Source organism: Helicoverpa zea, chromosome 9 (assembly GCF_022581195.2).
Source record: "Helicoverpa zea isolate HzStark_Cry1AcR chromosome 9, ilHelZeax1.1, whole genome shotgun sequence".
NCBI classification, from domain to species: Eukaryota; Metazoa; Arthropoda; class Insecta; order Lepidoptera; family Noctuidae; genus Helicoverpa; species Helicoverpa zea.
Genome location: NC_061460.1, coordinates 195,277 through 222,491, shown reverse-complemented (window position 1 = coordinate 222,491; position 27,215 = coordinate 195,277). Strand labels below are relative to the sequence as shown.

Genomic DNA, 27,215 nt, shown 5'->3' with positions numbered 1-27,215 from the left:
TCTGTCTGTCTGTATGCTCGTTATGGAAACAAAAACTACTTGACGGATTTTAACGAAACTTGGTACAATTATTCTTTAAACTCCTGGGCAGGTTATACGATACTTGTCATCACGCTACGCTACGATCAATAGGAGCAGAGCAGTAAAGGGAAATATTGGGAAAATGGGAGAAGTTACTCCATTTTTTTTAAGCTTCCATCGGGTGTGCAACCTTAATGGTTAAAGCTACATAGAAACCATGTATGACGGAAATGTTCTTCTTAAAATAATGTAAAGAATATCCCATGACAGCATATATCTAGGTATCTTTTATGGTTGACTCACAATAGCACGTGTAACTCTCGATAGCTTAGTAGTTCGGACCTGTCTGATAATATTTGTCTTATTTGTATTTGTTGATTGTTTTTATAACATTTTTTGATTGAGTTGAGATTGAGTGGACTAATAATGTGAACATTGTAGGAGTAAAGACTTTCTTTATCATTTTGAATTATTCTGGTTCGTACTGATTAGTGTTAAAAATACATCTTTAGTAAGCATTACATTTTATAATGTGTTCATTTTTTATTAATAAAGCTTCATTGGGCTTTAGTTGGTTTGATTCAAAGACATTTTGCAGTGCATTATCTGAAGTAAAACTAAAAAAATAAATGCTTGTTTTTAAAATTAGGTGTATTACTATTTTTACAAATTTGCAACAGTTGTTAAATAGGTAGATGCTCGTTATGAAATATTTTGATGAACATAATATTTTGGTGCACATTCAGTATATTAGGTGGAACATAGACGAAATTAGGTAAATGAAATGGGAATAAATTGAAGTATGTACCTTCAAATACCATCCATAACTTAGGTAACAATTAAAAATAATTAAACTTAAAACAATTCATAATTTAGGTTTTTATTTCATAATAACTTCGTATAATAATTAAAACATTAATTTAAATTAAATTTACACTTAAAATAACTTTACAATTGCGACTAGCTTTGTTAAGGTACATAGAATGCTGGCTGGCGACTGCAACTGGCGACCCTACAAGCCGCGTAGATCGGCCGCAGCTGCACTACTGGTTTGTATAATTTATGTTTAATTTTGGATCGAAGCGGCAGCAGCACGTTCAGTCGCCCTCAGATATCGACCGATCTCATGGGGTCGGCAGTTAGGATTCAAAACATACCTTTAAACGTGGAAATTCGCAGTTGCTCGTCAGCTACAGGTGTCAGTCGACAAATGTGAGCGGAATGTAATGTTGTAGTGAGGCTGCAGAAGGTTACAGAGCACGGAGGCAGCAGAGTGCGGGTCAGACGGGCTGCAGCAGCGCGGCGCTCTCGGCGTCGGCGGCGGGCGGCGGCGCCAGCGCGGCGGGCGGCGGCGCCACGGCGGCGAGCGCGTCGGCGGCGCTGTTAGTGCGCAGTGCCCGCGCGTCCACGCCCGCCAGCTGCTCGTACTTGTGCACCAGCTCCTCGGGCACGTTGTATATGATCAGCAGTTGCTCGTTCGCTTTAAACTTCGTTATCAAACGTTCTAGCATCTGGAATACAATACAAGTACCTATATGTTACGGCTAAAACCCGAAGAACCCAAGAGCGAGTATACCTAGTTAGGTTATACTATATTTCATCGGCTAGAAGTAGGTTTTTAGTTCAATAAGGTATTTTGGCTTTGTTTTAAAATTACGTGTGTAGGTATGCACGTCAGCAAACTATTGATAACTTCTTATTCGAAATATAACCTCCTCTGTAATCCTCTCACAATTCCACTCGTAATGTGTCATACACACGTATACACACAGCTGATGGCAATTTACCTACGCTCGTACGTCAGTTCTGTAGGTATAGTTTTGTTATGGGCAGTGGATGAAGACAATTACGGACACATCAATAAAGTATTGGCGCGAGCGAATCGTGTGATACCTTGACGGCGGCGTAGTCGAGCAGCGCGAGGCAGGCGCAGTCCAGCAGCAGCGGGCGCGGCGCGACGCTGGCGGCGGCGGCCAGCACGCGCCGCGCCAGCAGCTCGGCGCACACGTAGGACGCGCCCTGCGCCGGCCGCACGCGCAGCCCCGCGCCCAGCTCCGTCTGACATAGCCCCACAAACCAGATGCCAGCTTCATTCATTTTTTTATCTCATAGAACTTTTCAATCAAAAAAATAAAATAAAACGTCGTGGTGGCCTAGTGGGTAACCATAGTGGGAAACAACCTCTCAGCTATGAAGCAGCAGGCGAGTACCAATTCAACTTTTCTAAGTTTGTATATATTTTCTAAGAATACCTTTGACATCATTGACTGTGTTTCAGAGGCCACGTTACCCTGTAGGTCCTGGCTGATATGAAAAACTGGCCGTCTTTACGGGTAGTCAGAAGCCAGTAACTCTGGCAACCAGTGCAACCAACGGGTATTAGGTTGCCCGAGTAACTGGGTTGAGGCGGTCAGATAGGCAGTCGCTCTTTGTAAAGCACTGGTACTCAGCTGCATCCGGTGAGACTGATAACCTACATCAACAAGGTTGGGAAGATGATGAACGATTTCAATCAAACCCGAGCACAGCAGTAGCCATTTTGAGTCCACCATTCCAACCGAAGGTGCACTCATCCGCAATAATAAAGCATATTCACAAATAGGTAGATACTCTCTGAAATACACAAGCAATATGTTAGAGCTACCTTAACATGGTAGGTGTGCACGCGCGGGCGCATGAGGCGGCGCAGCAGCGCGGCGAGCGAGGCCAGCGCGCCCGCCAGCACGGCCAGCTCCACGGAGCGCGCGATGCTCACGCCGAACGTCAGCGCCAGCACGCCCAGCTCCGCGCGGTCGCGTGCCCACAGCCGCCGCACCGTGCGCACGTCCACCTGCGCCACTCGACACTATTACATTTACCTGGACTATGCCTGAAAGCTCATCGTTACTCACAAGTTAGCTTTGGCTACATGAAACGGTATTCTACTGCGCAGCCAAATACTTGGCTCATGTATTTGCTGGAGAAATGTTATGATAAAAATAGCAACAGATCTCGAGACCATTAAGAAAATCACGCCTGTTATAAAGCAATGATCAGAAACCCGGGCTTCTAAACATAACTCGATACCGATGTAAGTACCCTGCGTGGCACCAACATAAGAAAGGCACTGACATTTACCTACCTACAAAAGATTTGAAGACAATGGCGCAAAGTTTCAGTAGTTTGTTAATTAGTACCTGTGTCCCTAACATACATAGTAAGTAACTATTATGTTATCAAGTACACAGCCCCGCGCGAGTGATCGGACTTTTACTTAAACAATTTACTTAAAGGGTCACTGGAAAATCTCCGTTTAATTGTTGTTTAATGAGCTGCAATCAATCGCCGGTATTTAATTAAGGAGCGAGAGGTTATCGCAAGCGGCGCCTGCGTCGGTGCGGGGTGGCCGCGGCGGGACGTCGCCCTCGGATAGCGCTTTCTTAACCTGCGCCATTCATGTGCGGCTTTGTCAATAAACATGTTTACTATGAGCTACTACAACCGGTGGACAAGCCCTTTATCTAACCTCCACTATGTCTATACTGCTTTTATTGCAGTTCACGAAGATTTCAATAACAATCTCAAGGATTCTTCAATGTGCAGGAACTGAGGCCACGAGTGAGATAGTTAAAACCACAGAATACATACCATAAATATGACTGCGCAGATGAGCACGGACGACAGGCACGCTTTTGGAATGAAGTAGAAGTACTTGGTGAGGAAGATCAGCGCCAACAGCGTGATGATACCTGCAACCAACACAGAGAGGCGTCAGAGAGGAGCCCCACATGCACATGGCACAGAGCAGTGGTGTGGCACAGAGAACTAGCACGTACCGGAGTAGAGGCCGGCGGCCGGCGTGCGGACGCCGCTGGAGTGCGACACGGCGGAGCGCGTGAAGGCGCCGCACGTGGGCATGGCGTGCACCAGCGAGCCCGCCATGTTGCACAGCCCCAGCGTCACCATCTCCTGCGTGGCGTCCACGCGTCCGCCTTCCGCTGCGCATCAATTTAATAATACAATATTCCTGTTAATCAAGCCCTAAGCAGGTCATCTAAAGGAAAGGACTTTAACTTACAGAAAGCCTTAGCGATAGCGATGTTTGCGAGCACCATGACGATAGGCATCATAATGACGGCGGAACCCAGCTGTTGCACCATGTCCACGAAATTCATCGTGGTGTTGCCCACCGTGGCGCTGAAGGGCGGCGCCGACAGCGGCGGCAGCCCCGGCTCCACGCGACCTGCGCACACGGCGGCGTCACTGCGTGGTCCGCGCTCCGCTCGCTGCGAGCGGCGGGGCGCGCTACCTACCCGACAACTTGAACAGCGGCCGGTCCGGGCCGTGCGTCACGTACGCTAGCACCGACGCCGCCAGCACCACCAGCGCGTTGCGGCTGATCGACAACAGCCACAGCACGCGCCCCATGCGCTTGCTGCGTACGCGAACGTCCTTCACTTTCTGCAACGAGCACATGCAGCCTCACATTGTGTACTGCTGAGACACACAGTTATACATAACGAAGTACGAATACTGGTCAATGTGACACAAGTATCTATACAACGAAGGCCGGCTGGAACACGCGTGTTTGCCAGTAATTGAAATACATAACAATGTGTGGCTGCGATGCCGGCGGTCATAGTAGAGGTAACACACAATAGAACAAGCAATGCGTTGCTCACTCGCACGTACCCGCAGCAGCAGCAGCGCGGTGCAGCAGGCGGCGGCGAGCGCGCAGTCGGTGCGGCGCACGAGCGGCCACTGCGTCACGATGAGGCGCACGTTGTCCGCCACCGACTCGGCCGTGAAGCTCAGCCCCAGCAGCCCCTTCAGCTGCGCCGCCACGATGATCAGCGCCGTCGCCGACGTGAACCCGCTCGTCACCGACGGCGAGATCAGTTCCACCAGGAAACCTGAACACCAAACGCAATGCTACATCATGCGCGCCTATATCCCTACGTAATGCTCTAATATATTGAAATAAATTCATGACTCAAGGCGAAATAAGTATGTGCCATTATGAATCAGTCAATGTTTTATTAACTTCAAGTATTCACGAGCTGTGATTTAAGTAATAAGTATACAATACAACTCAAGCAAAACATTGGAAAGAAACGTACTTATAAGATAGCGGAATTACTACTACAACTAATGACTATTCACCATGAGTAAAAGTAATGTTCTAAAGCTAAAAAAAAGAAGGAGAGTTACCTAGACGAAGCAGTCCCATGAGCAGCACGACGCAGCCCGACAGGAAGGTGAGCAGCAGCACGAACTCGATGGGCAGGCCGCGGCACGCCTGCAGCGTCAGCAGCGCCATCAGGCTGGTGGGCCCGATGGACACCTCCTTCACCGTGCCCAGCGCCACGTACAGCATCGTGCCTGCCACACACCTCAAGTACAGCTCACCAATGCACTCTACTCATCCAAGTCGTGTCCGTTACTTACTTTTTATGCAGATGCAAGCTAGTAGTGTACCTATTCACTGTTTCATATTTAAGTATTTTAATCTCAGGGCTGCTACCCTTGTGTACTACTCGCTATGTACTATCCTTAAGTAGGTACTCGCTATGTACTATACCCTATGTACTCGCTTTGCACTACCCCTACGTACTCCGATATGAAGGGTTCCGTACCATTATCACAAAAAAAACACGTTTGTTGTATGGGAGCCCCCCAAAATATTTATTTTATTCTAGTTTTCAGTATTTGTTGTTTTAGCGGCAACCGAAATACATCTGTGAAAATTTTAACTCTCTAACTATTACGGTTCGTGAGATACAGCCTGGTGACAGACGGACGGACGGACAGAGGAGCGAAAACAATAGGGTCCCGTTTTACCCTTTGGGTACGGAACCCTAAAAACCACCTTATCAAGATTAAATAGAGATGTATAATAAATGTCAATTGGCCGTTTAAGCTAAGATGAATTTAAACGTACAATGTATGAATTTGACGACACTGGTTCTCGTATAGCACAGGTACGTACGGTACAAGGGCACTCACACTTCCAGTGTACGAGAGTACTCAATTCAGGTGTAAGAGTGATCCTATGTACCTGAATTTCAGAAACGTGAATTTTCAACCATATCTGATGGTTGTGGCTACAGCATGTTATAAAATATACTTTTGCTATTTGTAGGTAGATTATATAGATATACTCGTATCAATATAATATTTTTTTGTTTTATTGTACCCTACAGGTTCAGAAAGTAGGTACCCACTGAACCGACTTGAAAAAAATATTTCATTATTGGGAAGCTAGACACCTCGAATAACATAGACTATATATTATCTGGGTACGGGAAGAAGTTCCCCAGCCCCTGGCTGGAGGCCTTCAATTCTAGGCATCCACAGGGAAAAGTCCGGTTAAGCAGTACACGGCCTCCTAGGCTGAACTGCGAGATGTCATACAAAAAAAGAAAGTTCCCCAGAAACGCGATTAAAACTGTGGGACAGCACTAAACTTCTCTATAATTTTGAGTAAGGTAGTAGGTATATACATAAATATGGCATACCTACCTATATTTACTATGATACAAAAATATAAAATAACCAGAATGTACCTACAATAATGCGTAGTTCGTACGTGACGGTGTGCCTATTCAACAAAGACGATATTCAAGAACAATGAACATCAAATATACACACGATAGGAGAAATCAAGTTATTTCTACGAATAATAATGCTAACACATAACAATAGATGCCCGAGACATTGCAGCCATCAGTAGGCCTGTACTGCATGTTTAGTTTACTGGCTAGCACTCCAAGTTTATAGGTGCTGGTTATACGAGGCCTGCGAGTTATAGACCTGGCGTCAGCTCTGCTCTCTCAGGTGCTCCGGCACCTGAACGATATCTAGGTACGAGGCAGGTAGCAACCGATCACCGGTATAAGTTAGCTTCATCAAGGTAAGTACTCACATTCAAACAGCACCGTACAGTCCCTTCAAATTACATTGCTTCTACAAAGTAACCGTTATGACGTAGGTACGCCCGAGGTGTCCAAATGATCACTTTGGAGATCTATACTTTAGTTCACACATTTGATTATCATGGAATCACTAGTAGCCAACTTAAGACAACCAAAGCTACGAGACAAAATTACTGAGTGGCTTGTCCACAAATACTATAACACCTGGCTATATACATAGTTATGCTTGTCCAGCTGCCGTAGAGTGTGAAGACATACCGAGGAAGGAGGAGTAGAGGCCGTAGTGCACGGGCAGGTCCGCGAGCGCGGCGTAGGCGATGCTCTGCGGCACCAGCGTGAGGCCCAGCGTGACGCCCGCCACCAGGTCCGCCAGCGCCGCCACGCGCGAGTACTGCGGCAGCCAGCGCAGCAGCGGCAGCCGGCGCACCAGCACCGCGCGCGCGCGCTCCATGATCCGCTACACTCAGTACGCGTCGCCGCCGGTCCGCCTGCGCCGACCGAACGAGTGTCACTGTGCCCGCGCACACGACACGCCACACGTTATAATTTGATTCATTATCTCGGTAGCAGTATCAGCCGATGCGTAGAGTCAACAGCGCGGACTGACGGCGCCCTCCGCTGCCTCACTGCAGCATTGCCCTACGACCAGATACAGTACGCTAGTTCGTGTTCATGCCATAATACAGGAAGCACTACTCTTCAGTGAATCTAGCTGAACAATATTAGTCAAAGTTTACTGATTGCAATGAGAAAAAGTGCAATATTCCTGTAAGCTAATTTCGAGCACTTATTACATTTACCATGGGTTAAAGTAAGAATAAAATACGTAGCTAGTTAACGGCGGCGCTGCAGCGGCCGGCGTCACGGCGCGCCGCACGTGCCGCCGCGTTCGATAAGGAGCCAGTCAGTGGTCGCCGCGGCGCTGACAGCGCCTGTGCCTGCAGCCGCCGCCACTTGCCATCGCGATTGCTGCGTTCCGTCAGATCCCATGAACGATCTTTATATGACAGCATTTGTAAGTACCTATGTCGGTTTCCATGGCCGCAAGCCACATAAGTGGCAGTAAACTCCAACCTTATAATATCATGCAACTTATTCATAACTGGCCATAATAATATGGACCTACCTATATTACGTAAAAAGTATGCGCGCGCCTAACTACAGCTATGTAGATTTTGTATAGGATCTCGTACTCACCTATAGAATGCAGATAGACTGGTTGCCTAAAATATCGTTAGGTATTTTGATCGGGTAGGTCATGTAATAAAGATCTACAAATAAAACGATCGTGTGTCATTGATCGGCCGCTATTTGTAAACAAGCACCGAGCGCATAGCTACTGCGTTCCATAGTCGCGAGGGTATTTTGTTCCAACTATTATAAATGATAAACAAGCTGGCCACTTTCTATTCAGATCCGATTTTGTTCCGATACTTGGAAGTCAATTTACTTGCGCTCTTTTCGCGATGTTAAATATAGGGAATTTCCACCGGAATACTAAGTTAGCGTAGTTCTGGTCTTAGCTGACATAGGTATGTTTACAACTAAGACCCAAATCTCAGTGTGATAATGGTGCCTCACTGGCGTTATGACTCATGAAATGATATAGCTCTCCTTTCTCCCTCTAAATCTCGTCCTCTAAAAGTCGTTCAATCAGGGTTGTTTGACTGAACGACTTTACACTTGACTTTCGACTGTAAAAGGCCATTCAATAAAGTCGTTGAGCCGACTTGTTGAATGCAAGCTGGTGGAAGCTATACTACTGTGATCCCTATAATGGTAGTATTGGTAAGAGAAGCGCGGGTGCCACGTGACAGTTACCGCCGCTGGCTCGTAACACACGTAACATGCCGGAACTGCTCGCCGCCTGTCACCCTGCTGTCGTGCTGTCGACAGCCGCTGCAAACATACGCGCCTTATCGCGACATTCTATAATTTTTCACTTGTTTCAAAAAAGATAATCATGGTAAAATATTGTCAACATAGTAACCAACCCTGTTCTTAAATTTACTGCTAATGATTGTTAAGGTAAAGACACTTGGACGGCACGGCATGTTGCGACATGCCGTGCCGTCCAAGTGTAAAAGGCTCCAACGATACACTTGTTTGAATCATTTAAATTTTTTGACGAACTCGATGGCGCAATGGTCACCATGCCGGACTGCCGAACCTGAGGTCCCAGGTTCGAATCCCGGTTCGGTCGACATTTGTGTGATGAGCATGCTTGTTGGCCGTGGTCTGGGTGTTATAATCTTCTTTGTCCTCCTGCCCTGTTCCCAATTTTATTTGGGATCGACGCAATATGTCATTCTCTTCCATTTTCCCCTGTCACTCGTCATACTGAAACTCACTATTCATGTCATCTTTCAGGCAATCCATCCATCTTTTCTTAGGTCTTCCTCTACATTCATACTTAGCACACACTTTGTTGCATTCGTATCATCCCTCCTCATTACATGCCCATACCTTGACAATCTTCTACTTCTCATCTTTTTTGTAACAGGCGCTACTTTCAGACTTCCTCTAATGTAATCATTCCTCACTTTATCCATTCTTGTAGCACCACACATCCATCTCAGCATTCTGATTTCTGCTACATGCACGCTCTTCTCAACCCTCTTTGTCAATGCCCAACACCCCGATCCATACAGGACGACAGCTCTTATGACGGATTTGTAAATTTTGCCCTTCAGTTTGAGGGGCATCCGCGGGTCACAGACAGTGCTAGTTACCTGTCGCCACTTGGGTGTTATAATATATATTTATAAATATGTATACGTTTAGCTATGTAGTTTATCAGCTGTGTAAGCATCCATAACACAAGTTAATTAATAACTTACCATGGGGGCTAACCGACCGCGTGTGAAAAGATGTCCCGAGTCATGTCATTATTTAAAAGAAAAACTGTCCCATATAAAATATTTTATAGCGTCAGTATCAAAAGCAACGGCGCGGTGACACCAAGCTTGCAGTGTCTAACATCTGCGTCGTGCGGTTCATGTGTCATAAGCTTAAATCCTCTCAACGTCAAGTCCAAGTTATAGGGAGGGGGAGGGGTATTCTGTGAATCCGTTCAGTTCATCATTTTATAAATAAGGTTTACAGCGGATGCCGTGGGAAGGCATTACCGTCTGTATCAGGTAAACGTCTGACGTTTATAATAGCAATCTCCTCGCTGTCACAAAATGTTTGTGAGATGCTCTAAAGTAAAACACCTTGTAGCGAAAGTAGTTGGTTTACTTAACAATTATGTATTATTCATGAAATATCCCTACCTACCAAATTTCATCGTAATCAATTTCCGTGGTTCTGTTCTGTTCAAGTTCTCATTAGCAACTTAGAGAATATTTAAGTATCGTATTTCCAATGACTATCTATTTTTAAGCTTTCGTGTGAGGTTAAGATACAGGTTTAATCAACGAATAAAATACTTATGTATGAAAGTCGAAGGATCAAGTTTGATCGGAATATTGTGCACCATGCCGGCCTCTGCCAGTTTATAGTGGGTTGAGAGGCGACGTGAAAGCAGTGTACTGAGCTGTGCGTCATGAGGACGAGGATGAGGACCTCGTGTCGGCAGCACCTGCTCCCTGGCGCCCTCCTCAACGAGCTAACTGCTTAGTCAGCTGATTACACTTGACAACAAAAAAAAATGTTTTGCTCATGGATTTTACTTTTTATTTTTTTATAATTTATGTAAATATATATGAAAAAAGTGAGATAACAAATTATATAGAATTACTAGCTGGTGCCCGCGACTTCGTCTGCGCAGGTTTAGTATTTCGAACAATATGTTTACAAATTGTAGCCTATGTGTTATTCTGATGTATAAGCTATATTATTGTAAAGTTTCATTAAAATCCATTCAGTAGTTTTTGCGTGAAAGAGTAACAAACATCCATACATACAAACTTTCGCGTTTATAATATTAGTAGGATTTGCTTTTACAGAAGTTATAGGGACTTGAATATTTTTTATTTGTTTGCTCGCCTTATGCAGGTCTTTTCTCACTAAAGGGGTCGAAATAGTCTCCCGACTTTCTAGATCCGGATAAAAAACGCCAACTTTTATCATCAATGTCTCGTGTTCAGTAACAAAATTTCGCAAAAATAACATAAGGAAAACGAGTGTACACTTGGAAACAAACGACGAATCTGCGACACTTTACATAAAAAGTAAAGTGTTTATTTGTTGGTGGCATGTTATTGTTAGCACAAGACGACAGCTGGAGATAGCGAATGTTCACAGTCGCACATATTTATGTCAGCGATTAGTTCTGCAATATACATGTTGTCATAAAGGAGTCATCTGCGCGACATTGACACGTTTTCCGAATCGTCACAGATACTATCTAGCGCACACAGTCGCCGCCCGGAGCCGCCCGGAGCCCGGAGCCAGCACTCACCGGCCCACGAGTGCTGCCTACCACCAGACCACTCAATGGAGAGGCATAGATACACCTCCAGTGTATCTAAATACAAGGCAAACCAGAAAAACAATCCGTTACATTACGATATACCAGAACCATCTGACAGAACCAGATTTATGATACCGGCTCTACGTGGAACCTGTTATTTACATATTTTTACAATTAATAGGTAAAACTTGAATACCCTTATAAAAAAAATCGGCGAAGAGCGTGTCCTGCCACACTCAGTGTAGGGTTCCGTAGTTTCCCGATTATAGCTCTTATTTATCTCGACCCCATCAACTAAAAAAAAAACAGCGTGAAGTAGCTCAAAGTAAGCACATCTCTCGGAAAATTGGGTTAGGTACTTAGTTGTAAAGGAAGTTCAAAAGTTAGACGGGGTGAGAGACATTTTTAGGGTTCCGTGCCCAAAGGGTAATAGGGGTCCCTATTGTTTAAGAGATGGTGATAGTTAGAGAGTTGAAATTTTCACAGATGATGTATTTCTGTTGCCGCTATAACAACAAATACTGAAAACTAATATCACTTTCTCGGCGTGATTGGTATTGGTACTAAATTTCAGCTTACTTGTGCATAATGGTCACTGAGATTAAGCCGTCGCGGGCAGATGGAAGGGAGAACAGACATGGCGAAACTATACAGGTTTCTAGTTGAGTACCTAGTGAACCCTGAACATGAGAAACGGTCTGCGTGAGCCGCTCGTCGGATTCTCTCACTTCGCCATCTCCGCGGGGACCATCGTCTATACATCTTTCCAATGTAGGTATGATATTAATTAACTAAGTAATATGTTTATATTAATACATGTTTTTAAATAAATAATAACCTAATCATGCATCGTAAAGTAAAGTAGTACATCTATCTAAAGTAGTAAAGTAATCTTCCTTAATAATTAAGCAAACCAACTCTTAAGTTTTGCGTAAACTCCATTTTTATGACAAAAGTAATAGTTTTATTTGTCAGATTTTCCTTTGAACGCGTCACAAGTAACAATGGTCAGGAGAGGAGAGGGCTACTTCTCAATACATACACATGGATTCGTTCCCTTTCAGGAGATTAGGCATAACAAGGCAGGACTTAAATACTGCCAGATTGTCAAAACCGTAGCAGTCCTTCTTCAATGTCATGCCAATTCGTTGGGGTTCGCAATGTTTTAAGCTTTGATAAATTATTGATGATAGAAATAACACCAAGCATATCAATATCCCACAGATTTAATTTTTTTGCAACTATATAACATAACTATACAATATACGTACATATAGTGTAAATGCACCGCAGTCACCGCGTGTTAGTGCTAGCAGCAATCATAATATAAATACAATAAATACATTCGTGTATATCAAATTGACATAATCGAAGCTCGTCCTCAGCTCAGGTACTTACGCTAAATTTGGCCTTAACATACATTAGTACTATCAGGTAATGGTATATGTACAAGGTGCGCGGGCGCCGGCGCCGCTACTTGACGTGCTTCATGATGAGCTCGATCTGCTCGTCCACGCGCGGGCTCGTGCCCCTGCAACACAGCCTCGCCTCAGTCAACGCCTCTCTTACAGCCTTACATTTATCTAACATTGCCAGAGTTGAAGGGTGTACACAGTGGCTGGTCATAGAGCACTGTTAGTCAGCAATGGTATAGATGTTAAGGTGGTGTACCGGAAGGCGGCGGGGTCGGGCCCCACCATGGCGACGAGCTGCGGCACGTCGGGCGAGTGCGCCACGAAGCGCGCCAGCGCCCGGCACGCGCGCCACAGCTGCTCCTCGCCCGGCGCCCACTGCAGCAGCTGCAGCAGCGCCATGGCCAGCTCCACGCACACCTCGTCGAACACCTGCGCACCGTCGACTACTCACACCTCCGATTGCACCCATGGAAGTACTAATTCGACACTAACGAAACTTCAATGTAGTTTTGTATGGGTGTACTATGCCAAATCGAATGACAAATAATCGAATATCAATTGATCGACCACTATAAATCGAAATTCTAAATACTCGAACATTCATAATATCGAATGGTTATTAAATCGAACATTCAATACATCGCGCAGTCAATACATCGAGTGTTCAAAATATCGAATGTTCGTTTGATCGAGCGTTAAATGCATCGTATATTCATCCTATCGAAAAATCTATATTTTTTATGAATACAAGAAAAACTCAAAATTAACGAATAAATCACATTTTAATGTAGTTTTTATTACAATTTAACATTTTTTCAATCGCATTATCATCCCTTTTGCCTCTTTTTTGTAAAGTAGGTCTTCCCAATCCCGCGTTTGCCTTTTCATTCGCAAAATTTTAAAATGTACCTTTAAAAGATAAGAATTAAAGATTAAAATGTGATTTATTAGTTAATTTTGAGTTTTTCTTGTATTCATAAAAAATATAGATTTTTCGATAGGATGAATATACGATGCATTTAACGCTCGATCAAACGAACATTCGATATTTTGAACACTCGATGTATTGACTGCGCGATGTATTGAATGTTCGATTTAATAACCATTCGATATTATGAATGTTCGAGTATTTAGAATTTCGATTTATAGTGGTCGATCAATTGATATTCGATTATTTGTCATTCGATTTGGCATAGTACACCCGTTTTGTATATGGCAGGAGGAATGTGACGGGGCAGCAATATGTAGGTATAGTTGTGCGGACAGTGACATGAGGCGGCGTGTCACGGTAACGCCACATCCGGCAACGCGACACGCTCAAACAACATAATCTCTGCACATGGCGCTGACAACATCGGCGACACGCTAGCGCTGCCTGCACTAAGCAGTCTGTTTGCTATACGCGTAATGACGTGCTTAACACAACTTGAATTATTCCATAAGCATTTAATCCTATAATTTAACATTCATGAATGATGAGTAAATATACTAATAGTGTCGGATGATAGGGAACAATGGAAAGAAAAACATTTTTCGCAAATACTTAATCATTAAACTTTAGTGCTCATATTTACATAAATAGGTAAGTATAATAATTTGCGCAATCTGGAAACATTAAATTACTTACAGCATTAGCAAACCCGTTTTATTTTTAAATATTCATGTAAAACTTTCTGTGAAATTGACTGTGTTTCGGATGGCACGTTAAACTGTAGGTCCCGGCTGTCATTGAACATCCTTGGCAGTCGTTACGGGTAGTCAGAAGCCAGTAAGTCTGACACCAGTCTAACCAAGGGGTATCGGGTTGCCCGGGTAACTGGGTTGAGGAGGTCAGATAGGCAGTCGCTTCTTGTAAAGCACTGGTACTCAGCTGAATCCGGTTAGACTGGAAGCCGATCCCAACATGATTGGGAAAAGGCTCGGAGGATGATGATCATGTAAAACTTTCGTCGAATAACACGCCAGAGACAAACACCTCATAAATATTTGAAAATGAAAGTTTTGAAATCTCCAAATAAAGAATGTCCTCAGGATCCTGTGGAATTTCTTGGATCAGAGACGTTAGTAAATATTTATAATTGCTCTGTAACGTCATTCATGTGACGATTATCAGTATCGGCTATCGAAATCGGTTAGAAAACAAGTATTTGTAAAAAGCAGGAAAACACGGCAGGAACTATGTGCGTACGAGTGAGGTGAGCGCGTCACGGCGAGCTGTTTGCTGCGGTGTTCAGGGAAATACGCCGCGAGTGTGTACACGGCGCGCCAGATTTACGAGCAGATAGCGGACTCAATTCATCACAATATACACCGGCTTACATCACACACGCACACGTCTTCCTTGTTTTTTCAACTTATTATAAAGAATACGGATGAGAGGCACAACTCTGTGTAATATTAATCAGGTATGATACCCCGCGTCGCGTCGCAATCATTACGAAGAGAATCGAGTTTACAGAAAATTTTGAAAATAAAGAAAAGATTCTTGCGTTGTTAAGATTCTATCAATGGCTTGTTTTGTCCTAACATTGCTGAACTAGCATTAACATAATATGTTGTGGTCGCGAGAAGTGACCCTGTGGCGATGTACGAAGATAATGTTTGTCAATATCTTGCTATCACAGCGCTAACAAACATTTCAAAGACGTTTTATACATATACATTTTTGCATGTCCCCGGTGTTACATATTGAGACAGTGAGTAAACATTTGTCTAAGACAAACACGTTAAATACTTAGAAAACAATAAATATGTTTTGTGACAAGAAGTGTCGCCGAGTGGCTACTGTTGCAGCACTATCCTTGTGTCTCCACAGTATGTCATCACTGCACGAGTTCAAGGCTAGCTTCATATCAAAATATATAAATATGAGATTATCTATGGCGGTACCTATGGTGTAGTACTACACGAAATTGAGTTATGTATTACTTGACTATGGGCGTATGTGCAGCACTGAACTATATTATGTTTCACATTATAATGTTTTAGACTACTACGTGTCTAACGCTGTCTGACGCTGAAAGAATGGATTGTATCATGCATCATCGTTTAGGCATCTTCACTTCAAAATAGGGCCGATACCACTAACATTAAGTATATAGAATTCCATAATTACTTTTTGCAACCATCTAGGAGTCTTCGATGAATGGATGGATGAGGATGACCGATGATAATCCAAACTAAACAAGCATTTTATTACAAAAATTGCATTCGATTCGGTTAATCTGTTGAAAGGCTTGGATTCCAATGCAAACGCATACAAAGACACGCCCGAACATTTCGTACAGTAGAGTGGCGATGATGTCATGATCTGCTGAACAAAGTATTCGAAAGCCAGGTTACGACGGTATTCAATGCAGAGATGATGAACGGGAGAGTGTTTAGTGAACAAATGAAAGCTTCGAGTGCGAGTCGGTTAGCGGCAGCAGGTCGCAGTGGGCGGAGGCGGGCGGTACCTTGCTCTTGGCGCGGCGCGGCAGCAGGCGGCGCAGCGCCGCGCCCGCGCCCAGCCGCTGCAACACACTCGCTGCAGACACGCTCGTCCCCGCATACATGCCGTACATACTTATTTACTCACCAATACATTACAAAATATAATTGCAACAAAACAATATATATATACATAAATAACTGTCTAATTATACTATATGATATACAGTAAGTATGTAGCATAGGTACAGCGACAACAAGCGGGCCGTGCTGTGGGGAGAGGGAGTGTATACATGCGAGGCGGTACTCACTGTGCATATCCGCGTGCATGCAAGATGCGGCCTGAAGCCTCGATATTTATTATATTTTGTCAGCAACCTGCATTTGAACGAGTTGCGGCTCATCGGAATCTACTGGACGTCAAGACCCGACGTCTACTTCCTATGGAGATAGATACCCCCCGCGACCGAAAATTAATTTCTATCCCTTCACCGTCACCATACACTCTAGGTACACAAAATTAATGTGTAAAGTGTTTATACACGCGTTTATAACTATAAATATGAACGTTATTTGCGTATTCACTTGAAACAAAGTTTGAAATAGGAATTGCAGGGTGTGCCATGTGGGGCGCCTGCTGCCGCCACGGAGAGCTCTGGCTCGAGGTGTATCAAAGCATGAGTATCGAGCGAGCACGACTAGTGGACGAGGAACCGGCACAGTGGCGCCCCTCGGGTATCCGCGGCAGTTGTCGGCGAGTCAGGATATTCGCCGGTAATTAGCTTCGGCACATGAACGGAACGGCCTGCTTTTTATCTATGTACTAATGTAATACGGAGATCCCCTTATCCTTCCCTCCCTCCGTTATACTACATATAGTGTCTGTTTGCACTCCCTAATGTGAGTACATAAGAACCGGGTAATACGTTTAGAAGCACTTAAACAAGTACGTGTGGGAGCAAATAGAGTGTACTGCGGGTGACAGTATATAATATGTAACGAATACCCCATCCGACCCGTAAGGGTAATACACGATAAGTTAGTTGACGAACCAGATTTTCTTTGATGTGACTCAAAATACACTTATGATTCAAAATATTTATGACTTTAATCGACATTTAAAAATTGAAATAATAACTCATGAAGATGATGACGATGATGTCCTTCTAGCCGATTATCGGCTGTTCTCGTACATATAAGGAAATTAGCCAACTGCGCAGGACATACATATTATAGTGCACAAGCATTTGCTCAGAGACGGGTGCACTCACTATTCCTTCACTCTCATAGCGCGATGGGACGGCAATCCGACACGACCGGAGAGAGATCAGGCGCAGGACCGACATTAACGTGCTCTTCGATGCACGGGTGTATCAATCATCAATTTCCAGGCTTCGGGCTGCTGTGTGTAAGTTTCGAAAACCCACAAAGCGATTTCGGCCCGACTCGGAAATCAAACCCGAGACCTCGTGCTCAGCAGCCGCGCTTGCGACAGCTAGACCAACGAGGCAGAAATAATAACTAAGCAGTCCTTTGTGTCTACTCGGACGGCACCACCGGCCATTGCACCTTGAATTCAACTGAAGGCGACGACCGCCAAGAACCGTGTCGTCATAATGTGAATTTTAGTAACTTCTTAATTTTGAGTTTTTTGAGGAGTTATTTTTTGCACTTTTGTTCCGGCGCAGGTTACACAATTGGAACCTTAAGTACATACATATATGTATGTAAAGGCAGATCCCTAATAATACTTAACCTATTTTATAACGGAGTACGTAAGGGTACAGGGTAAGGGAGTGCCTAAAAAGAAGAAATAATTTTGACATCAGCGCTCTGTGCCGTGACACTGTGTGGGCACTGGCACTGCGGCAGATCCGTCAGTTTTAGTTTAAGGTTCAATGTTGATAGCAAAAAACATATTGGAGTGGCTTGATGTGCTGTAGGCACAAAAGCCCTATCGAACATTTTAGTTTATTATATTTTTATCGCGTTACATTTTTGAAAAAAAAACCACAACGATTTGGCATGTTTGAAATACACTTCGAGGATCGAAATCCAAGAACGGGAACATATAACAAGTTCCTCGGGAGAAGTAATAAATAAAAGATAATCGCTACGGGAGCGAGATATAAACTGTGAGATCAGCTCGCGTCGTAAAACGATATCTCAGTTTTATAATTAAAACTAGAATTGCTAATTAATTAAATTAGTGTACGTACATGTTTGGAACCATATTATTATCGTGAGTATATTATTGTTTGGGCCTTATTATTTTGTCCTTTTATGTCCTCCCGTTGAAACTATACCTACATAGAGCTGAGCTGTTGTCGAGTAGTTTTGCTAGTCCGAAGTACTGTCTAGTTAGACTTGACGATAGCAGACACATATGACACTAGTGCGCATAGCCGTTGCAAAGGGCAACGGCTCGCACACTTCAGAGAAGCAAAGCTATTTGCCGGTCAGTGTATAGTTGACCTGTCAACAGTAGTGTAGTGTGTGCGTGAACAAGTAAAGCTGAGCGGATACAGACCACGGTTTTTACCTCCTTGGTGGCGATGTTGTACATGAGCGCCGTGCCCACGTCGCGCAGCTCGGGGTCGGCGCTGAGGCACGCGTGCACCGTCACCTGCGCAACGAGGACGTGAGTGTCACTGCGTGCCGTGCGCCGCGCGAGTGTGCCGCGGGGGGGTACCTTAGTGGTGGCGCGGATGTTGGACAGCGGCTGCCCGTTGTGCTCCCACTCGCTGATGTACAGCAGCCACTCCGACGACGAGATGTTCTCGAACAGGTTGCACAGCTGCATCAACAGTACACGTTTAACCTTCATTCCTCACTTCACCGATTATATCCAACTTAACCTTAAATATGTATCATACGATTTACAAAGGTTTTTCTATAGGATAAACTTGGCAGTCGGTTAATAAAGATTTATTTACTTTGGTTAGCTTCCAGGTTATACATAATTGAGTGAGAGAATTTTAAATAAGATAAAGTTTGAATGTATTAGTGTCTGAACATTTCTATGATAATATAATTGTGTGTGTCTCAATATGTACTTAACAAGTGTCTTTATTTCAAAATCATATTATTTTTAGAATAAAAAAGGGATTTTTTTTTCGGTAGTAGGACAGTAATAAATAATTATGTTATGTGTGAAAAATGTTTGCAGCAATTTGATAATGACTGTATTGAATGAAAAGTATAAGCAAATGCAATATTCGTGTACAGTTTTGAGGTCGTAGAGTATTGAATAAATGACTAATTAGATGATAATGGGCTTAGATAGGTGGTGGTGTACGTACGAAGAGCGCGAGCGCCTGCTGCTCGGGCAGCGAGAGCGCGTCCACGGCGTGCGCGTAGTTGAGCAGCGCGTGGTGGCGCCGGTCCTGGTGCAGCAGCAGCGACACGTCCTCGCGCAGCGCCGCCGCCGCCAGGCAGCGCAGCGCCGCCACGCGCACGCCCGCCTCCGCCCAGCCCAGCAGCCGCCCTGCGACACCGCACATACAGACACTGCCACATCCATAGCCACAGTCGGTGCACTCTACTGGAGGCTTACCTACGAAGGCGAGGAAGTCGTCGCCGAGCACCCAGCTGCCCTCGCCGTGCACCAGGTACTGCTGCAGCTCGTCCAGGCTCTGGCGCTCCTCGGGCGACAGCTGCGCGCCCGCCAGCGCCGCCGCCAGCTTCTCGTACTCCTGCACGCCCTGCGCAGACCGACATCAGCCTCATCCACTATCCTCACCTCCTCGTGCCTCATCACGACCATGTGCCGTCTCTTATTTTTTGGATGATTAGCCAACCCACAATACCCACTTATTTATAGCATCACAGTGTCCCTACACTGAGATCATAATTCCATAATAGAACACATATTTTATGATGGCATAAATTTTCATATAGCATGACGTAGGCGTTGGACTAATACCTAATACAATTTGGCTAGAGACACGAGTGACTCTTCCAGCAACGAGCACATCGGACGCCCACAGGCGCGCGTGCTTCTGCTAATCATCACCGATCATAATAACGATCACTTATTCCTTATATGAACACATCTATCATCAATATATAAAGAAAAACGGCTAAGTGATAGTTGGACGCCGCACATTCTCGTACCATTAATTGACCTAACCTAAACAAATAAATACATCATCTATGAAAATTTCGTCCGTCTAACTATCACGATTCATGAGATACAGCCCGGTGACGGACAGACATCAAAGTCTTAGCAATAATGCTCCGTTACACTGTTTTGGTACGTAACTCTAAAAAATTCGCGAAGTACATCACTTTTATGAGCTTCCACTAACTTGAAGCTTTTGAAAAGTTACTCACAAGCTATAGTCCCGCGGTACGCGTACCGCACGCTCTCTTGTGGGCCGCTTGTTGGTAAACAGTCATAACCTTCACGGTAACACATGGCAATTTATTTTAGTTACCTACATGTTTACAATAAACCTCTACATCAGAGCAAAACTAATAATGAATAAGAATGAGTATGTAAGGAGACATATCGGTGCAGCACACTCACGTCGATGTCGGAGAAGACGATAGGCGGGTCCCTCGCGCGCTTGCGCAGCTCCTCCTGGCGGCGCTCGTCCGCGTCCAGCGCGCCGGCGCTGGGGCCCGCGCGCGCCAGCTCCTCCGGCGCCGCCGTCGCCTCCACTGCTTCCGCCATGTCTGCGCACACCCCAGCGTTACTCACCGCCGACACCAACCCGTTCAGGACATATTAATATGAACACCCTCATATATTCCGAACGATCAATTACTAACCTAAAACGTAGTCGCCTCGCGGGACTCTAGACGAGACTGTTTTGTTATGTGTCGACACTGAGGTATTTTAGGAAGCAAAATGGTTTACGGTGGCTAGCAAATCGGCTACTACACTCGGGAAACTGATATTAGGAGAAGATCACAAAAATGATCGGTTCGCACAACGTGGCAGTCGCGCTCTGCCCTGTACGGAAATAGCCGCGACACAAATACACCGAAATAGTGTTATGTGGAGTGCGGGCAGCGTGCAATCGTGTTGCGGTCGGCGAGCAGACGGCGAGCAGGCGGCGAGCAGGCGGCACGGCATACGCACCTGAGTGCTGGTGCTGGGAGCGAGTGCGGCGGGGCTGGAGTCCGCGCGAAGAATGCCGCGCGCCGGCTGGCGTCGCGCCAGCTCGCCTGCGCGCCACTATTTTATTTATAATTACACCGGCCGCGATCGGATACCGCCCGCTCTGCTGCTTTTTACATGTTCCTTCCTATTCGCCTTGCAATTGTAAACACATCATCTTAGCTACTTCAAATTCTTAGTAGCTTCAATAATGTAATTCGGCCATCAAATCTCATAAGGTAGCGGTTCAAAGTAGACTAGTCAGCGTTACATACCTACTCATCATCCTCCGAGCCTTTTCCCAATCATGTTGGGGTCGGCTTCCAGTCTAACCGGATTCAGCTGAGTACCGTGCTTACGTACGTGCGTACCTACTCTACATGTAATTTGAAATGAAACAAGGCTGAGCTACGTGAGGACGCGGGCCTTCTCGGCGGAGTGTCTGTGGTGGTCGTTGCCCCTCAGCCGCCGAGTGGAGCTAGTCCGGCCCATTTGTGGAACGTTCTACGAGGGAATTTATTGACATACTGCACAGTTCAGAGATTGTGACATATTGAGCTGGGCGGCCGCACAATGCGGAGTGTTGGCGCTCTAACGAACGACGACGTTAGGTGGGCGGTTAAAACAACATAACAATTTATAGAAACAACAAGATAATATCCATGTCTATAATGATAATTAAACTCACTGCCCACCTACATACAGATGTATACCGCCAAAGATGCAGCTTCACGAGCCAAACATGATTTCACGAGCTTTCCGTAGAAAAGTATTCTATTTTTGTATTTGTCGTTTAAACAGTCGTAGTGAACTAACTACATACATGCCTATATTATTATATGTATATGGATTAAGTACCCGCAAATGCAGGTACTTGCGTGATATCGTCGCAATGTTGCCTTTCCTGTGTTTTTTTGGGAGTCGGTTTTATTTTTTTTGTAAAAAGTTTTTTATTTTTGGCTTTTCAGTGACAAGCATAGTTGTCACAATCCGCATTTGTGGAAAGTTCTAATCAATACGAATAATATAAACCCAAGCACGAGGTAGTTAACATATTCAGTTGTCGAGTTCCCTCGACCTTCTCTCGTCTCCATCATCAGGTCAGCTCCAAACCTTCACTGTTGCATAGTGTTATCAGACGTACACCTCATTGTCAAGTTTTTAATCTATGCACGCCTACAATTTTCGAAAGTTGCCCTCGATTTCTCAGGGCTTCCATCATCAGATCCTGACCTGGTGATTATGGGACCACCTGGAAGGTATACCCTATCAAACAAAATAAACATTTTGCAAGTCCGTCCAGGCGTCTTCGAGTAATCGGTGAACATACATAAAAAAAAAATCTCGACGAATTGAGAACCTCCTCCTTTTTGGGAAGTCGGTTAAAAAGAAAATGAAATAAGTCCAAACATGAGGCAGCTGCTACAAACTTTTAAGGAGTTCTCTAAACTGCACTTCGTGTCCGTTATATTACAGTTGTATATGTTACTGTAAAAACCCGAACTATGGTAAATCCTAAGTTTTCCAGTAAAACCTAAGATTTACCGACATGAGTTGGTATATGTACTTAAGTACTTATTTATTATAAAGGCAGATTTTTTTCGGACTATTACTATTTGAATTCAGTACATGGTAGGTTTTACCAATGTGGACTGGTAAATATTGGTTTTAGGAATAAAACAATGATAAATAACGCGAATATTAGACATTTAAATAAAACTACTTTTACGGATTTTATCGCGTTATATTAATATTATTTAATCCCGACGTTTCGGATCCTTTACAGCATCCATGGTCACGGGCAGACTAGATGATTAAATAATATTAATATAACGCGATAAAATCCGTAAAAGTAATTTTATTTAAATGATAAATAAATTTATCGTCATTTGTTTTAAGTAACCATTAGTCAAAAACTTACGCAAAATTCTAACTATTTAAATGATTTTTATTTTTAAGTTGTATTAATAAAAGTATTGGGGATGTAGATGTGGAGGTAAAACCTAGCTTGTATTGAATTGAAATGGTAGAAATCCGAAAAAAACCGTAACTTTATAATAAATTCTTACATTTACCAACTCATGTCGGTAAATCTTAGGTTTTACTGGAAAATCTTAGGATTTACCATAGTTCGGGTTTTTACAGTAACATATAACCTCAATGGCAGTCAGACCCACCTCGATGTAAAGTTCTCGACGAGAAGCGAGCAGAAAATTGCATAAATTTAAAATGTCACAGTCGTTTTCCATTAAAAAAAAAACAAATAAGTAGAAGGTTGCAATAAGGCTAATATTCGCAAGCTTAGACGTGCGAGGCTCACCTTCAGCGTCGTGTTCGTCGAGCGCGTCGCCGCACTCGCGCTGCAGCTTCTTGCGCTTCTTGTCGCGGCGCCGCTGCTTGCGCGCCAGCTTCTCCGCCAGCGAGCTGCGCCGCGCGTCCAGCTCCTGCGACGCCGCCCTGCACAACACCCACACTGCACACCCGCCCCGCCGCCGCACATCCGCACGGCAAACTTATCTTGTAATAATACTACTTCATACTAATGCTTTAAATTGACGCCGTGATATCCTGAAACGGTATACGGGATCCCATCATGAGATGCAGGATGTGCCTGTCAGAAGTTCTAAGCGATAGGTATATCTTTTCTGACCGATAGCAAAATCCTCTGCCGTGCCGTCCCGATGTGCGTAGGCCCTTACTATTCATTTCAAGAAGACAATCTATCAATAATAATACATAATGAAAATGAACTCAATAAATAGAGATAGGTACTTATGATCGCCATATTCAGATAATGCCTCTGTGAGCGTTGGCAGTAATTTTAGCGTTTGCCTACACGCAGGCAGAGCGGGAGATTGAGGCTCAATTTACACTAGAATTCCAGCGAATTTTTCAAGAAGTTATAATAAGTTTAAGAATTAGTTACCTATAGAGGACTCCTCTTCCATTACCACTTACTATTAATTGATGAGATTATTAAATCAAAGACCTGACCTGACTCCATGAAAAATCTCAACCAACGAACTGAAACGGCAAAAACAAGTTGAATAAAAAGCTTTTTAACTGGACTTGATTTTTCTCGATAGCACGAATAGAATGAGGCCGAACACGGGGTAGTTGTGTACTCGTGCCCTTGTTCCCTCGTCTCATCTCTATCATCCGATCAGATCTGACCCGTCACTGTTCTGTCATAGGACACCTAAATGTCAAGTCTCATGAAGACTCCATCAAAGTTGTTGCTTATACGAGTACATGTTGCAGAAAACAAAAAAAATATATAATGTCTCATAACTAGAGGGATAAACAAATCGCAATTTGTTCGGCCATGTCGGAGATAATAAAGGAGATGTCGTGGTAATAAAACAAGCATACAACATACGCGCGTATAAAATTTAAGAAATTCCTGCCGTCTTCTACCACATACTACAAGCAATAAGCACATGACACGAATGCATGTGATCGTGCAGGTATGATTGCAGTTGGAGGATATTACAGTCCATCGTCCGCGTGGCACTTGCAAGGGCATCTTTCTCCGTTATACAGCTTTATAGCAAGACACCGACAGCCGCACTGTCTCGAGCGTGACCAGTTTGCCGTAACATCCTTAGTAAACTGTGTCTGCGTATTACTCTTTCACGCTAACGGCCTTATATTGGCTTTAAATTAACATTTGATATGAAGATGGTTGTACCCTGGAAACGTAGTTAGAATTATTAATATCTGGGAAAGGGTCGTTGTTCGACAAATCCTTAAAACAACAACAACAGTAGACGGATTCCACATCAAGCAAGAGGATTAAATGCGGCAATGTGAAACCAGAGCGCTTTTTAGCGTTATGATCAGTTCCCTGACAGTAATTTAAACTTGCTGAGCATACTGCTATATGCTTAAGTAGAGTAATAAAAACAAATCAAGAAAAATATTAAAATAGTAGTCTCTTTGTAAATAACCCAGGATTCAAAAAAAACAAATAATGAACTACATTAATATTAATTGTTAATAAAAAATTGTTGAAGAGTAACTTTAAATCGGCAATTCCGATTCCATTATCTTTGTCAAGACATTCGATATTATAAAACAATCGATTAGATTTCTTTAGGGAACACCAGTTTTAAACTGTCAGATAACTCCTCATAACGCGAAAGCGGTAGGAATAGGTACTTCTTTATCTACCGTATATTGGAAGAGACTCAAAATAACCACGCACGCTAATCACATTACATAAGTATTTTAAGTTCCTGATCCATGTTATGTCGAAAATTTTAGGTATTTACCTAAGAAATTGTTCGAATCATAATATTTTTTGTTTGGCTAAAAATTGTAATTTCAAATTAATTTTATTTATGAAACATAGAATTCTTCTTCCAAAAGTAGTCATTAGTTAATTGATTAGTGCTACATTGTCATCGCATTACAATCATATACCCGGAGAGGGGCCGGATCTGGCCAACAACCAGTATGGTTTCCGTAAGGGGCGTTCAACAGTTGACGCGATCATGCGCGTGAGGGTCCTGGCGGAGGAAGCAGTCGCCCGGGGCGAGGTGGTCTTGGCGGTGTCGCTCGACATCGCCAACGCGTTCAACACCTTGCCCTGGAATACCATAAAGGAGGCGCTCCGTTATCATGGAGTGCCAGGGTACCTCCGTCGCATAATCGGGGCCTATTTGTCCGAAAGGGCTATCGTGTACCCCGGTCGAGAAGGATGGGGTCGTCTTGAGATGACGTGCGGTGTTCCTCAGGGGTCGGTTCTCGGCCCTCTCCTGTGGAACATTGGATACGATTGGATCCTGCGCGGTGCGTTTCTCCACGGCGTCAGCGTGATATGCTACGCTGACGACACGCTAGTAACAGCACGTGGGAAGACGTACCGACAGGCGGCCATTCGGGCCACAGTCAGTGTCGCGCAGGTCGTGGGTAGGATCCGGCGTCTTGGCCTCGAGGTGGCCTTGCACAAGTCTGAGGCCCTCTGCTTCCATGAGCCAAGGAAGAAGCCACCTCCGGGGTCTAGCATCGTAGTAGGAGGGGTCACCATCGCTGTCGAATCGACGATGAAATACCTCGGTCTCGTTCTCGACAGTCGGTGGGACTTCGGGCCGCATTTCCAACGTCTCGCTCCCCGATTGTTGGCCGCAGCTTCTGCGCTCTCACGCCTGCTGCCCAACCTCAGGGGACCCAATACCTCCTGCCGGAGGCTCTATATGGGGGTCGTGCGGGCGATGGCGCTCTACGCAGCGCCAGTGGGGGCGAGCACCCTGATGGCCCGCAATCTTGCAGTGCTGCGAAGACCTCAGCGAGCGATGGCCATCAGGGTCATAAGGGGATACCGCACGATATCCTTTGAAGCGGCATGCCTCCTAGCCGGATCCCCACCATGGGACCTAGACGGGAAAGTCCTCGCGTCACTCTATACATGGCGCGAGGAAGCAGTGCAGCGGGGTGAGTGCCTCGTGCCTCGATAAGTTGAGGCGCGCGAAAGTGAAATAGCAGCCGGGGGGTTAATTGTAGACGATTCTTGTAATAGTAAAAAAACTTCAGGGCATTATTCTCTACGAGAATGTACTATTTTTTTACTCTGGCAGGCACTTTCAGTTTTAGGTACGAAATGAATGATGTCCTTTTTTCATACAAAACGGCAATTTAACCTATTATATTATCAGGACTATTGATGACTGCCTATGATGTCGGGCTGAAATTCGATCGATTTGTGGGTTTTAAGAAGCTTCCGTAAAGCAGCCCTGAGTTTAAAAGTTGGTGGTGATACACTCGTGCATAGGAGGGCACGCAAATGTCGGTCCTGCGCCTGATTCCTTTCCGGTCTTGTTAGATTGCCGTTCTGTCGGGCTATTAGTGTGCGAAATTACTTACATTGGACTTACACACGGGAGAGGCGGTGCAAGCTGTACTTTTTGTAT

At 44.5% G+C, this 27,215-nt stretch overlaps 2 protein-coding genes across 7 annotated transcripts in view; both read right to left on the bottom strand.

The window, feature by feature from the left end:
• Window positions 1–885: 885 nt before the first annotated feature.
• On the bottom strand, window positions 886–8,635 carry LOC124633383 (sodium-independent sulfate anion transporter-like). The gene is made up of 10 exons (XM_047168578.1): window positions 7,194–8,635; window positions 5,212–5,382; window positions 4,693–4,913; window positions 4,314–4,461; window positions 4,079–4,243; window positions 3,837–3,998; window positions 3,649–3,749; window positions 2,666–2,851; window positions 1,915–2,079; window positions 886–1,532 (listed from the first exon to the last, which is right to left on the bottom strand). The coding sequence occupies exons 1-10, from the start codon at window positions 7,384–7,386 to the stop codon at window positions 1,302–1,304; spliced, it is 1,743 nt and encodes a 580-aa protein (XP_047024534.1). The 5' UTR covers window positions 7,387–8,635; the 3' UTR covers window positions 886–1,301.
• Window positions 8,636–12,562: 3,927 nt separating this feature from the next.
• The window catches only part of LOC124633545, a 45,234-nt gene continuing 30,581 nt past the window's right edge, over window positions 12,563–27,215 (bottom strand). For 2 of the 6 annotated variants that reach the window (XM_047168806.1, XM_047168811.1), the window contains 9 exons: window positions 23,624–23,760; window positions 20,728–20,876; window positions 19,753–19,900; window positions 19,499–19,683; window positions 18,889–18,993; window positions 18,739–18,822; window positions 16,223–16,331; window positions 13,024–13,196; window positions 12,563–12,883 (listed from right to left, as the gene is read on the bottom strand). In XM_047168806.1, the coding sequence (XP_047024762.1) occupies window positions 12,764–12,883; window positions 13,024–13,196; window positions 16,223–16,331; window positions 18,739–18,822; window positions 18,889–18,993; window positions 19,499–19,683; window positions 19,753–19,900; window positions 20,728–20,876; window positions 23,624–23,760 (1,210 nt within the window). In that variant the 3' untranslated portion in view covers window positions 12,563–12,763. Of the gene's footprint in view, window positions 12,884–13,023; window positions 13,197–16,222; window positions 16,332–18,726; window positions 18,823–18,888; window positions 18,994–19,498; window positions 19,684–19,752; window positions 19,901–20,727; window positions 20,877–23,623; window positions 23,761–27,215 lie in introns of all 6 variants that reach the window. The other 4 variants (XM_047168807.1, XM_047168808.1, XM_047168810.1 and 1 more) reach the window with 4 other exon arrangements.

Coding starts and splice junctions, on each gene's coding strand:
- LOC124633383 (XM_047168578.1), bottom strand. CDS start 7,386: ATGGAGCGCGCGCGCGCGGTGCTGGTGCGCCGGCTGCCGCTGCTGCGC. Junction 4,244..4,313: donor GCCGCTGTTCAAGTTGTCGG/GTAGGTAGCGCG, acceptor CCGTGTGCGCAG/GTCGCGTGGAGCCGGGGCTG. Junction 2,852..3,648: donor TCTGCGCAGTCATATTTATG/GTATGTATTCTG, acceptor CGAGTGGCGCAG/GTGGACGTGCGCACGGTGCG.